Below are 12,889 nucleotides of genomic sequence, written 5' to 3'. Positions count from 1 at the left end.
CAGGAGGAGAGCGCCCTCTAGCGGCCACAGATCTGTGGGTCGGCCTAGGGTTACTGATTGCCTACAACCACTCAGCAGCTTGAGAACCAGAAGCTGGGACCCCCAACCCTAGGCAGCCAACCCTCTTTCAGACAAGGCTCTCCTGGCCACTCCTCAGAGACAGCCCTCTTTCCCCGTTCCCTGAGGCCCTGAGGGAAGGACGCCCAGGGTCATCCCAGGGTTTACAACCCTCTTAAACCCGCCTCCTAGAAATTACTGCCAAGTCTGCACAGTGTCAGCAGCGTGTGGAAGCAGCTGAAGGCACTAATGCTGCTGGGAGGGTGGACGTGGGGGACACAGAAGTTACCTGGAGGCAAGGGGCATAGGGCAGGGAGACTTCTTGCAGAAACCTACCAGTCTCCATTCGTTCGGACTCTCCCTGTCGATCCTCTGACTTTCTGAAAATGGGAAAACGATCATTGCAGAGCTCACCAGGCAGGCTTCCTAGTCTAAGATTTTAACATGCCTACTTTTCATCACAGGAGACTGGTTTGACTCCTTTAGGTTTTAAGAGTGTTCAGTGCACTGTTTCCTCCTCCACTGCAAGCAGTTTACAAGAGGGGGAATTAAACCAGGGTCTAAATTCCAAGCTCCATCACCTACTCTGGGACTTCTGGCAAGCCGCCCGGTCCCTCTGGTCCAATACTCCCATCACAGAGCGAGGGATAATCCCTGTCCTGCCTCTTCAAGAGTGGTTGTGAAGGTTCAACAGTAAAACGCACGTGCAAGTGCTCTGCACACAGGTGCCTAGTAAATGTGCTGTAGAACGGAACTCAGTTATAAACCTAAAATCTCATTTATGGGCCTCGGGGCCGAGCACCCTGTGGTGACAGCGCTTTAGGACAGGCTGGGGCTGGAGGGCGGAAGCTCTTGGAACCCACGTGAAAGAAGGACCAAGGAGGACAAGGCCCCCGCGGAGGACACAGGGAAGACAGCCGGAAAGGTAATCACGCCCTGCGCTGCCAGCGTGCTCCTCAGAGGTGCTACTGGCCACCTCTCAGGTCCGCTGGGACACGCCGGGGGGCTGCAGACACCTGGCAGTATCAGTCTAAGTTGCACCCGACCAGAAACTTTGTGGGGAGGCCCCCAGACACAGAACACATTCCAAAACCAAACAGAAAAGATTTCTGGATAATTCAGTGCCCTGTGGCTATGGCGTTTCTCCTACAGATAATAAAGACTCAATTCCCTGATGTACTGCTAGGAGTCTGGTGGGGCTTTCTAGGCAAACCTCTCTCCCCAGCTTTGCCTTCAATTGCAGTTCATGGCTCTGCACTTAAAAGTCACACACCAAGCACTTATCAGAGAATACAGTACATCCTCAACCCCTATCCAAACCCTTTAGGGGCAGATGTTTCAGAGCTCAGAACTCTTTAGATGTCCGCAACTTTGTATACCTAAGGGGCATATACCATGCATTACGTAAGACCCAGTAAAAGCCAGAGCAGCACCCTATAATCAAAGAAATAAACATTTCCACCGCAAAGCGTATCAATATTCACGTAAGTGGGATCAAAAAAGACCGTAAACAGCCTCAAGTCAGGTCAGGTCAAGTTTCGCTTGCAAGTAAGTTCTGTACCCACACTTAGAACAAAAACCCATTTTCAGTGTTTTTTTGGAGTTCAGAAATACAGATAAGGGATTGGGAACCTGTGTGAAAAACACGATGCTCCAATATCTATTAAGAGAACTGTCACTGATGGGAAAGTATCACAAACCCCAGAGACACCAGCATGAAAAAGGGGCTAAAACCCACTGAAAACTCCAGAGGAATTTAGGAAGGCAGGCTTTGTAGAATCAAAAAATAGTAAGACTAGCCCAGAAAGAATGCAATGGAAAGGAATCCGAGAAGATCAGGGGTGTCACAGATGTAAGAAGCCATCAGTTCAAACTGGAACAGAAAGAGGCTTCAGTCTGGAGTGCGCTCAAATTTGCACATACTAACTACTAAATATACAATAAATAAACAACAAGTTTCTTCTGTATAGCATGGGGAACTACCTTCAATATCTTGTAGTAACCTATAATGAAAAAGAATATGAAAACAAATATATGTATGTATATGTATGGCTGAAACATTACGCTGTACTCCAGAAACTGACACAACACTGTAAACTGACTATACTTCAGACAAACGAAAACTCACTAAAAAAAAAAAGTGTATTCAAGAAGGCAGTGCATGCATGTCGTCAACTGAGAAGCTGGCTGGTCAGCTATACTTCAATTAAAAGAAATGTTTAACAATATGTTAAAATCCTCCAAAACTCTTCTTTGTGTAAGTAGAAACCAACATCTGAAAAAGACGCATGTGAAGCTGGCCAAATCACAGACAGAATTCACTGAGCACCATTAGTTGCTTCTGTGTTAAATGCTGGGGGGAAATACCAAATAAATTTGGTTTCCAGGTCATCAAATTATATAATCTAACTGATGAACCAAGTAGGACACTTGTGAAAAAATGCTTAAAAATGTAAAATTGTTTATAAATAAGTCCTAAATTCTGTGCTAGAAATTCTGTAATTTAGGCCTATAGAAAAGAGGATTTGGGTGATTAAGTGAAGAAGTTGAGGGAGTGAGATTTCCCAGAGAGGCCTGCCTGCCTGGTGGGACGGCAATGCTGAGTCCTGTTGGAGTGGAGGGTTTGGGTTTTCTTTTAGCCCAGGGTGTTTCGATGGAGACACCGTAGCCAACGGAGTAAACACAGCAGACAGGGATGAAGGGCTGAAGTTCAATGAGAATTTTAAACTGGAGGTTTAGAACCTGGGAGTCATTGACAATGAGTTTGAAAGATGAACATTAATGTAGTTTCAATAAAAATAAATTAAATTAAAAAAAAAAGAAACCGGCTGATCTTATTAGCTACAGGGAAAAGCATGTGCTTCTTTGTCCACAAGAAAAAGACGAGGCAAACAGAAACACAAGGAAAAAAGCTGTATGCCTATGACGCAAACTGCAGTGTGCCTGACTCTCCGTGACTTGCAGAGACCACCCCCACGGGCTGGGGGCAAACGCGTCAGAATCATCCTTGACCACTGCCCCGCCTCTTACACTCCAAATCCAATCTGTCATCAAATCCTGTTGGTTCTGCCTTCAAAACAGGTCCAGAAGGCCACCACGGCTAGCCCACTGTCCAGGCCCCCACCATCTCCTGTGTCTCCCTGCTTCCACCCTCACTCCCTTCATTCAGTCATCAGATGTGGGTTCCTTCCAAGACACACAACAGATTTCATCCCTCCTCTGCTCAAAGCCCTCCAAGGATTTCCTGTCTCACAGAGTACACCTGAGGTGCTTACTCTGACCTAGGAGACCCTACCTGCTCTGGCTCCACGGCCTCTCTGCACTTATGTCCTATATCCCCCCACCTCCCCCAGGTAAACTTCTGCTCTGGGCCTTCCCTTGGCATTTCCGTCTTAGCTCCAGCATCTCCTTCTCAATGAGGCCTACGTGAACTTAAAGCCACAACTGCCTCCCACCCCACGTCCCTCCTCATACCCCTCCCCAGCTTTAATTTTTTCTGGGGCACACACTAATACTACATACAACTTACATATTTATTAAATTAGTTCCTGGTCTGTCTCCCCCATACACTACAAGCTCTGTGAGGGCAGGACATTTTTCACTATGTATCCAAAGTGTCCAGATCAATGCCTGACCAATAGCAGGGGTTCGATAAATATCCACTGAGTCAATGATGAGCACACGAAAAGAGATCGCTTTTCACTGTGACAGTCTGAATATTCCCGTTTAAACAGCGTCATTATGGTCCAGAAGAGTGCATCTCCTTTTTTCTGACCCCATTATAATACTTCTTATTGTAAATAGTTTTTAGATTTACTTTTAGAATTTACTTTTAGATTATACTGTTAGAATTTACCTGTAGTTAAAGCATGGATAATTTAACTGCTATTATGGAACAGACTATAAACATTATGCCCTAATCATATAAAAGTGATGCTATGATGGTACCCGGAGGCTGAAAGGGAGAAGAAAAGACAGAGGGACTAAAATGTTTACCCTACATAGTTAGGACCCAGGAGAAGCTAGTTTATGTTAATGGGTCAAGAAATAGAAACATAAGTAGATTAAAATTACGCCAGTGATCACAGAACAACAGATAATTAAAAGACTGGAGCATGGGAGACCAAAGGGATGTAGCGAGTGGTACAGGTGAGCCAGCTTCCTCCTCGTGTTAGATGTAAGTGAAACAGAGCATATACGTAGTCGGAGATGTAGACGTGCCCACTCTGAAGGATCTAAACTACACTGTCAAAGAGGACTCCTTCCAGGGAATAAAACTGGGGTGTAGAATGGGAAGAGGGGAGACATCAGCTGTATGTTTTGCTCCCTTAGGTGGCATCTGAATTTTTTTTAACCTTTGTGTATGTAACACCTAAATAAAAATAAACAATAGGACAAGAACACAAATCCACCTCCGGACTGAGCTGGCCCAGCAGGGAGCAGAGCCCCCCCCCTGGACTCCATCACGTCGCCTCCCACGGGAGGACTTCTCCCTACGGGTGGCTGGATGGGATGCCGCGGTCCCACACGCAGCTGTTAGGATGCAGAGCACCAATGACAGTACCACCGTGTCAAACTGCACGGCCTCCTTAACGAGGAGCCTAGAGATGCCTTTGCTCTTAGTGTTAAGAATTTTTGATTCTTAGGGACCGATTTTTCTTCTACTGTATGGAAACTGTATATTGGATACTTTAGCACGTTCTCCTCTTTTTGCTGGCTGCCAGGAAGCTTAGAGCCAAATCTGTGTTCCACCCTTAGGAAAACGAGCCTTGTGGCCGGCCCCTTACAGGTGTATTCCTTACCCCAACCCTGCCTTTTGTTTCCATTTTTTTTTTTTCCCTTTAGCTTTGCTTTGTCTTTGCTTCACTCTTCCACTATTACTGCTTCCCAGGCATATCTGTAAATCATCTTTAATCCATCTGGAGGAGGAGGAGGCTTCAGAAAAATGACTAAGTCAGTCACAGAAGCACACAGATCTGGGATCACAAACCCTCCTTCTTACAGATAAGGGAACCGAGGCTTGTCCCAGGTCACACAGCTGCCCATTGGTAGGGCTGGGCAGAACTGAGGATCCCCAGTGGCCTCATGAAATCACCAAGGCTCTGGTGAGCAAGGGAAGACCAGCCGGGGTGCCCTCCGGTGACATCTTGTGCAAGGAGTTCAGGCTGCCTACACTTGATGGGAGACAAAGTGAGGCTCTGCCTTAAGCAGAGGGAAGGATTCCCGTCCCCTCAGCTACTTAACTTCCATCCAAACTCGCTACCTTTGGAAAGAGACACACCAAGCAGTCACTGGAAACTCTGATCAAGAAAAAGCACTGGAAGTAGCGTATGTAACGTTATAATAACATCAGGTGACTCTTGCATGCTAGCTGTGTGGCCCTGGCTTCTTTCTGTCTCAGCTTCGCAATCTGTTAAACCGCAGTCATATCCCTTGTAATGAAAACTGAAACAAAATACGCACAGTGTCTACCACCACTTCTGGCGCACAGCACGTGCTCAGGAGTTAGCTCTTTCTCCCCCTTGAGGCTCTTCCGGGCAAACGCGGATAACTTACATTTTCTGACCTATCGTAGAGTTCTCCTGAAAAAGCAAGTCAACGTCCACGTCAAAGTTGCAAGTGGTGATGCACCAGGTCATTCCTCCTACCACCTGCAAGACACACACACAAAATACCCGTTCGCTCTTCCTGGTTTGGGAAGAGGGGAAGAAGCAAAAGGCACATAAAATATAAATAGTTCTGACAGATTCAGTGAACATACAAAATCATGTGTCTGCAGAGAGGGACAATATGTGTCCTGGCTCCGTCTACCACAGTTCACCTACACAGCCCTGCTGAACAAAACTTCCTGCAGAGATGGGAACGCTCTGTCTCTGCAGTGCCCCGGCCAGTACTGCGAGTCACACGTGATTGCGGAGCACCTGGAATGTGGCCAGTGGGCTGAGAAGCTGACTTTTATGACGAAATGGACATATGATGCATGGATCCTCCTGATGCCGATGGGGACAGACATTAATTCTCAGCTGAGACAAGTCTGAATCCAGTTACAGGCAAGTGCCAAATTCCAGAGGAATTCTGTGTTTTATGGACCGGATACGTGAGTGGCAAGGGTGACATTTTGTGGCTCGTTACTTAATTCCCATACATCTCATTTTTTTCCCTCTACCTAAAGGAGATGAGAATCCCTGCTCTAGTTTGTCACAGGATCTCCCTGAGATGCCAACGAGGCTAAGGCTAAAAATCCATGTTGAAACAAAACCTTTTCAGGTACAGCTTGATATTAGAAGACAACAGTGAATCTTACCCCTGGCTATACTGCAGACTTAGGTGAGATGCCCCATAAAATACAGATTCCAGTCCCCGGTCCAGACCTAACTAACCAGAATTCCAGTGGGAGAGGCCTAGACGTATGTATTACAAAATCTGGGATGCACAGCCGGGGCTGCGGCCCACTGGAGGACTCAACGCTTTCCTCCACCAGGAAGCTTTCCAGGCCTGCCCTGTCCGATCTGGACAGTTCACTAATGTGCATGGTCGCCGTGGCACTTAGCGAATTGTGCCATTTATTCTACGTGGGCTGGCTTACCTGTCTCTCTTCCCTACTCTTTAGAAGCCAGGCTCTTTGAGTACAAGGCCTTTGTTCTTACCTCTGTGCCCTTGGCACCTACTACTCTGCTTGTGCATAACAGTCGTTCCAGGTTCTGCTGAAATAAAGGACTTCATCCCATGGTGACTTCTCCCTCCTCCAAACTCAGCATTTACCATCCATCCAGAGAGGATCTGGCAGCCATCTGTGAGCACCTTGACTTGGGACAGCTCCCTATTAACTCGGATTATTTTATCTGACATAAGCTGTATCTCCCCTTGAAAGGAGGAACTATTTATTTTGCTTATTTGTATTTCCCAACGCGTCGGGCACAAAGAAGGGACCTCAAGGTGCATCTACTGATACATGATTATTTTAATAGGAAATTTTAAAGCTTCCCTAATGAATCTGAATTAGGGAGAAACGACAACATGGGCATAAAGTAAAAACACAATCTCTTCTTCCTTTCCACGGTAAACCATGCCATCCTGACAAACGACAGTCTTCTGGTTAGAAAGACCTCTTACCTTGTCAAAAGGTGACAAGCCTTTAATTCTTGCCCTGAAATACCCAGCTGCAACCAAAAGCTCCAGAATTTCAGTCAACTTGACATTTTGTTCTTCATCTTCTCTTGTTTCCACCTAAAACAAAAGGTAACAGTTAGGCTGGTAAAAGCTACCCTGAATAAAGGGACACCAGGTGTATTCCCCGATGCCACAACCTCACTGCCAAGGAGCAGGTGACACTGGTTGCATCACTGCGTTCACACAGGGGCCTGGGGACACAGTGCTGTGGGAGTCGCGTGGAACAGGGTCCCTGGGCCTCAACAAGCTGTTACTCGTTAGAGGTGGGGGCAGAAGACACTTACAGGTAGTCTGGGCTGTCCATCTGGTGCTGAACGAGGAGGAGTCCCGGGAAAGGAGGATTACAGGACATTACCTCTCTGTTCTCGAACACACGGCTTACATGACAGGCTTCCTGACGCGATTATAAACTTTCAGATGGAACAGCTGGTTTATTTTTTTCTTTTTTTATATTCATCTTAATCCTAGAAGTTACTGACAAGAGGGGCAAGAATAAAGAATTCAAACACGGGTCCCTCTGCACTTTTTGCTCAGAAGCAAACAAGGAAGGCTTTCAACCAAGATATATTACAGGGCAATTACTGCCATGTAACAGAATTGCCTTAAAAATAACAAATTCATTCAATATATTCAAATAGGGATTTGATTTAAACATTTTAATTTATATCTTAACTTCACTCCCTGGTTTTATCGATACTTTCATCTAAATATCCCAGTACTTTTGCCTCCATTTACTTTCCTGAATTGTGCCTTTCTCTCTCCCATTATTACAGAAAATCAAAAACCACCTTTCTGCCTAAAACACCACCAAGGTATCCTGGTTCAAATCCTTGTACCCACCTCTAACTACTCCCTGATCCAACGACACCTGCTGAAGCTTCCTTAACTACAGATCTCACGATTCCCCTCCCTTCCCTTCTCTTTACATGTCATGCCAGGACTACTGCAACTGCCTCTCAGTTTGTCTTGCTCATTCTCTCCTAAATGACAGCCTTCTCATTGTCCCTCTACAGCTCCGCACACAGCCCCCCTCATTAAGGCATCATACAATGTCTACCAGATAAATTCCAAATGTCTTACTTTGGTATTTGGCGCTTTGGCCGAAACCTATCTTTTCAGCTGCATCCTTTACCTGCCCCCAAAATGATCCACACATGGCGGTGGCCAATCTAAACAAACACTGCTCATTCCCACTCTACATGGCTCTCCTGGTGTTCTCTAAGCGCCCAGAAACCATCTTCACGTTCGAGCACCAATTCAAGGTCAACCCTGCAGCTTCACATGGTCACTCCTCAGCATTTCTAGTTTCTTTATCGTCCAGGTCATTCATACAATTAAATCTCACCCTCTTCTGAGTGACATGGTCTGGTGTTAACCTGCATGCCTGTCTTTCCAAATGGACTATTAGCTGGTTCATACAGTCCATACGTTATCCACCCACGTTTACTCCTCTCATCTGAAACAGCATTAGGCTCCAACGACACTCTTATTCAACATGGAATAACATGCTCAATTATTACCTAAAGTGCATGACCTAAGCCAGTCAGGTGTTAACAAAATGTTCTCATAGTCATGACACTGATAATGGAGACTCAAGTTTATTTTAAAGCACAAACTGCCAGGGGATGGAGTATACCTGTCAACACACAGCTGAACGTGGAATTATTAAAGTGACTGTTAACTCTTTTCAATGGGGGTGTGGTGGTGGCAGTGAAGGGGACAGCCTTGTGACACTGCTCATTTCACTTCCCTCTCAAATGACCCTAGTCTGACCTATCAAAGATTCTGAAGGTTAGCATTCACTAGTTCCCAGGAGACATGCAAAAATAAATATTAATTTTCACACCTTCTCTTCCTTGGCAAAAGACCTGCAGTGGTTGAAAAACATCTATAAGTAGTCTCTAGAAAGACGCTCAAAGAAATGAGAAAATAAAGAACAGTTACAGTTCACAAAAATGGAATAGAAAAGGAGAGTGGGACAACATAAGTGTTTCCTTAAAACACCTGGGAAGTAAAACAGGACCCCTTCACTTGTTGTTAAATCATTTATCATGAAAACAGTTCCAAGAAGAGGACAAGACCGCCCAGGAGGACCATCCCTGCCTCACCTTGTACCTACTGGGCACCTATGGACCACCCATGGCAGATGCAGGACCCAGGCTTCCCACCTGCTCACCCCCAGAATGGAGAAGTGTACTTTTGCAATACACTTTGCGAAATAACTTTTTGGCACAAGACACTGAATGGAGAATGTTAACGCGACTCCAACTTCGCTTCACAGATTAAAACTAAAAATGTGGAAGGGTCATTGGCTAATACACAGGGAATGAAAGAATATCCTCTTTTGAAGCTAGAAAATGTCACCAGCCTGCGTAATACAGGCAACTGTTAAAACTAAAATTCTCATACAGATGAATGACTGTGAGCTCTTACATCAGGCACATTAAATTGTCAATTGTCTTGTACTGCAGTTCATGTAGGCTGGAAGGCAGGGCCAGGTCTAGCTACCTTTCTATCCTTCACAAATCTAAAGGGTTTAAAAGTTGAATTTAATGAATTAACCGGACTAGTGACAGCTTAATAGACCATCCATATTCATATGAACTGGTCTTTGAACTAAAAAATAAGTGGATTATATTCACCTTGTCTGCCTCCTAATTGCCAGGAACTTAGAAAAGTGACAAATCAGACCCAGTCTCCTGACAGTGAAGGGTTAAACAAAGGACAAACCAGAGCAAGTTGCTTTTTATTTTAGAAAGTACTGTGGGACAATGAATCGAAGAGATTTAAGGTAGAATCTGGGAGGCCAGACAGTAGTCCACAGCAAAAGGCCAGGCAAAAACCTGATGAGAGAGCTTAGAATAAAGAAGGCAAAAAAGAAATAACACATCAAATCACAGTACAGATCCTAGTCTTCACAGTTCCTGGTCCCATCAAAGCAACCTGAATGTCAGGTTTCACCTAACACAAGGGTTCTGACATTACACTAGCTAGGCTTTCTTAAGATAACAACAAAATGGATTTGCATTCTGGGAGTACACACTGACAGACTTTCTATCCTCCCATCACTATAGCCCCAGCCTTTATGCACATAACAGTGATCCCTCAATGAGTGGGTACTTGCGGGATTTAAGAACTGAGGATTTGGGGAGGGGGGCAAAGAAGCAAGATTGGCCACAGGCATCTAAGTGTGAAGGAACCATGCACCATGTCCAGGAATCAGTCCCTCTGCCAAATGTGTGCTTCAGAACCTTCGGAGGGGGACAAAGGTGCAGCACGGATTCCTTTTCTTTCAAGAATCCAGTAAGATAAACTAGCTTTGGAGTAAATCAACTGGAAGAGTAGATAGATACAAAGCACCTAAGTGATACTTGAAGCCAAAAGGAAATGCACTTTCCCCTTCCAGCCAATTTGCAAATTCAGAAACCACGATCATCCGGTAGCCTAGGATCGAGTGAGGACTTAATAACAAACACCTCTGAAAGGAAGGCACCGCTACCTTCTGGAGAAACAGTAACATTTCCGCCTGGCCACCCCGCGCCGCCGGAGAGAGCGGCGCGCTGACCCGGCCCGACACGACCCGGGGCGCGCACGGCTCCCAAACTTCCTCCCGCCGGCCCGGCCGGGCGCCGGGGTATACGCAGGGCGGCATTCCCTGCAAGGCGGCGGGTGCCGGCCACCAGGACCCTGTGGGCCCCGAAAGGCCGCGGCAGGCGCCGCAAGGTCACCGCCCTTCGCACAACCCAAGCCCGGACCATCTCACAGCGCGTGTCTCGTGACCACTGGGGGCAGCAGCCTGGGTCCTCGGGGAGAGGCGTGCGGCGCCGGGGACCGGGGAGACTGCCGGGGAGGGCCGGAGAGGTGGGACCCCGGGCCCCGCGGCTGCGACGGGGCAGGTACTGGGCTGGGAAGGCTCCCTCCGTCCCGGGAGACTGGCACCGGCTGAAGTTCGTCCCCGTCCACGCCCACGCGGCTGGGAGGGGGGCTGCTGGGCCCCCAGCGACTGGGCGGTGGACACGCTTGAGGAAAGGAGCGGGGCGCCCTAAACGCAGCCGGATCCCCTTGCGCCCGAGGCCCCGCAGGCTCGGCCCTCCTTCAGGAACCCCGACGTGTCAGGGAGTGGGGGCGGGGGGAGTCCTTACCTCCGGGAGACCCTGGCCCTCCGGCCCCTTGGGCAACCCCATGATCCTGTCCGACTGCCGCGCGGCGGCAGCGAAGCCCCCGGAGCGTCCAGAGGAAGCTGTCCCCGGCCCCGAAGCTGCTACCGGGGTGGAGTGCAAAGCGGGAACTTCCTCGGCCGCGGCCGCCGCCGCCGCCACCACCGCGGCCTCGGAGCACAGCGGCCCGGCGGAGCATGCGCACTGCGGCGGAAGCGCGGCGCGACTACGCCTGCGCGAGGGCAGCCCGGGAGAGGCCCGGACCTCGCCGGCTGAGGAGCTGCAGCGCAGCTTGCCTGCCCGGGCCGACGTTCTCCCGTAGCTTCGCGCCGGGGATCTGCATTTTCCTCCAAGGTGCTTTATAAAAGGGACTGTTCTTGTATTTTGGGGAAATATTGCATCTTGGCTCCCGTCTCCACTTCTCACGGGAATCGGATGCCCCAAATGGGTCCGGTCCTCTCTGCGAGCCGGACTTCGGAAGTCCCCTTGCTCCAGGGTCAAAGTCAGAGCGCTGATGAGCTTGGCGATTCAGACCCTGGCCCTGTTCTGGCTCAGAATCGCGATGTCCCCTGATTAACGCGCACTTGGGCAGACTTCTAGATGTACGGACCGGGGAACCAAGTCCCCCCAAAAGGATTCTTCACCCTCGCTGCCTCCCTGGTGCCCGAGTGTCACCGTGTCCCCTGGGAACCGTGGTTTGTGATAATGTCCTCCCACCCCCACCCCATCATCCTCAGTGTCTGGGTCTTCCTGAGGGGAAGGCCATCTCTGAGAATGCGACTCCGGTATTTATTTTAGCTACATCATTTACGTGAAGCACCCCTGGTCTGTCCCAGAGGATGGCAGCTGTATAGGAGTTGTGTCCCTGGCCAGAAGCCCCTCGCACCCGCTCCATGGCTTCTCCAGGCTTTTTTTTTTTTTTTTAACGATGAAGAAAGAGGTGACTCGAAAACTTTTGCTGTTAAGAAGATCCTCCTCTCTGTGTGTAGGGTGGGAGGGGGGGTGTGTGAGGCTATGAGCTCTTTGAGATCAAGGGGGCTGTGTGTGTGTGTGTGTGTGTGTGTGTGTGTGTGTGTGTGTGCAAGCGTGTGTTCATGTGTTTCTCTCTGCATCTTAATAGGTACTCAGTCAATGTTTATCCTTGAAGAAGTTCTTTGTGCCTTTTATACTCTTCCTGGAGTTTATCCGGACAGAACAGAGATTTTTCTGGAATGAGAGTATACAAGTGGTTGAAAGAGTTCTAAGAATGACCATGTCCTTTTAAAATGTAGTTAGTAAATATTGCTAATAAAACTGTGTGCCACGCCCCTAAAACTCCAATAATTTTAGAAATTTGAATATTCAAATTAAGCTGTTAAATGAGACCTCTCTTGCCTACCTCCGGTGGCATGTGCTCTCACCCACTGTGAAACCAATGAAACGCAATTTCTAAGGTGTCCACCCTCATAACTCCCCACACGCATTATTTTTGCAATCTTAAAACTGTCCTTCCCTGAGATGATATG

At 47.8% G+C, this 12,889-nt stretch overlaps 1 protein-coding gene across 4 annotated transcripts in view; it reads right to left on the bottom strand.

Annotated features, from left to right (window-relative positions):
- Positions 1–11,500, bottom strand: part of CCDC93 (CCC complex scaffolding subunit CCDC93) — an 82,353-nt gene extending 70,853 nt beyond the window's left edge. For all 4 annotated transcript variants that reach the window (XM_074363527.1, XM_074363528.1, XM_074363529.1 and 1 more), the window contains exons 1-3: positions 11,370–11,500; positions 7,171–7,284; positions 5,614–5,708 (exon numbers count right to left, since the gene is read on the bottom strand). In XM_074363527.1, the coding sequence (XP_074219628.1) occupies positions 5,614–5,708; positions 7,171–7,284; positions 11,370–11,411 (251 nt within the window). In that variant the 5' untranslated portion in view covers positions 11,412–11,500. The remainder of the gene's footprint in view (positions 1–5,613; positions 5,709–7,170; positions 7,285–11,369) is intronic.
- Positions 11,501–12,889: the final 1,389 nt, after the last annotated feature.

This window comes from Camelus bactrianus, chromosome 5, assembly GCF_048773025.1.
Source record: "Camelus bactrianus isolate YW-2024 breed Bactrian camel chromosome 5, ASM4877302v1, whole genome shotgun sequence".
NCBI lineage: Eukaryota > Metazoa > Chordata > Mammalia > Artiodactyla > Camelidae > Camelus > Camelus bactrianus.
Note: the sequence above shows the minus strand (reverse complement) of the source record. Positions and strands in the feature narration are given on the sequence as shown.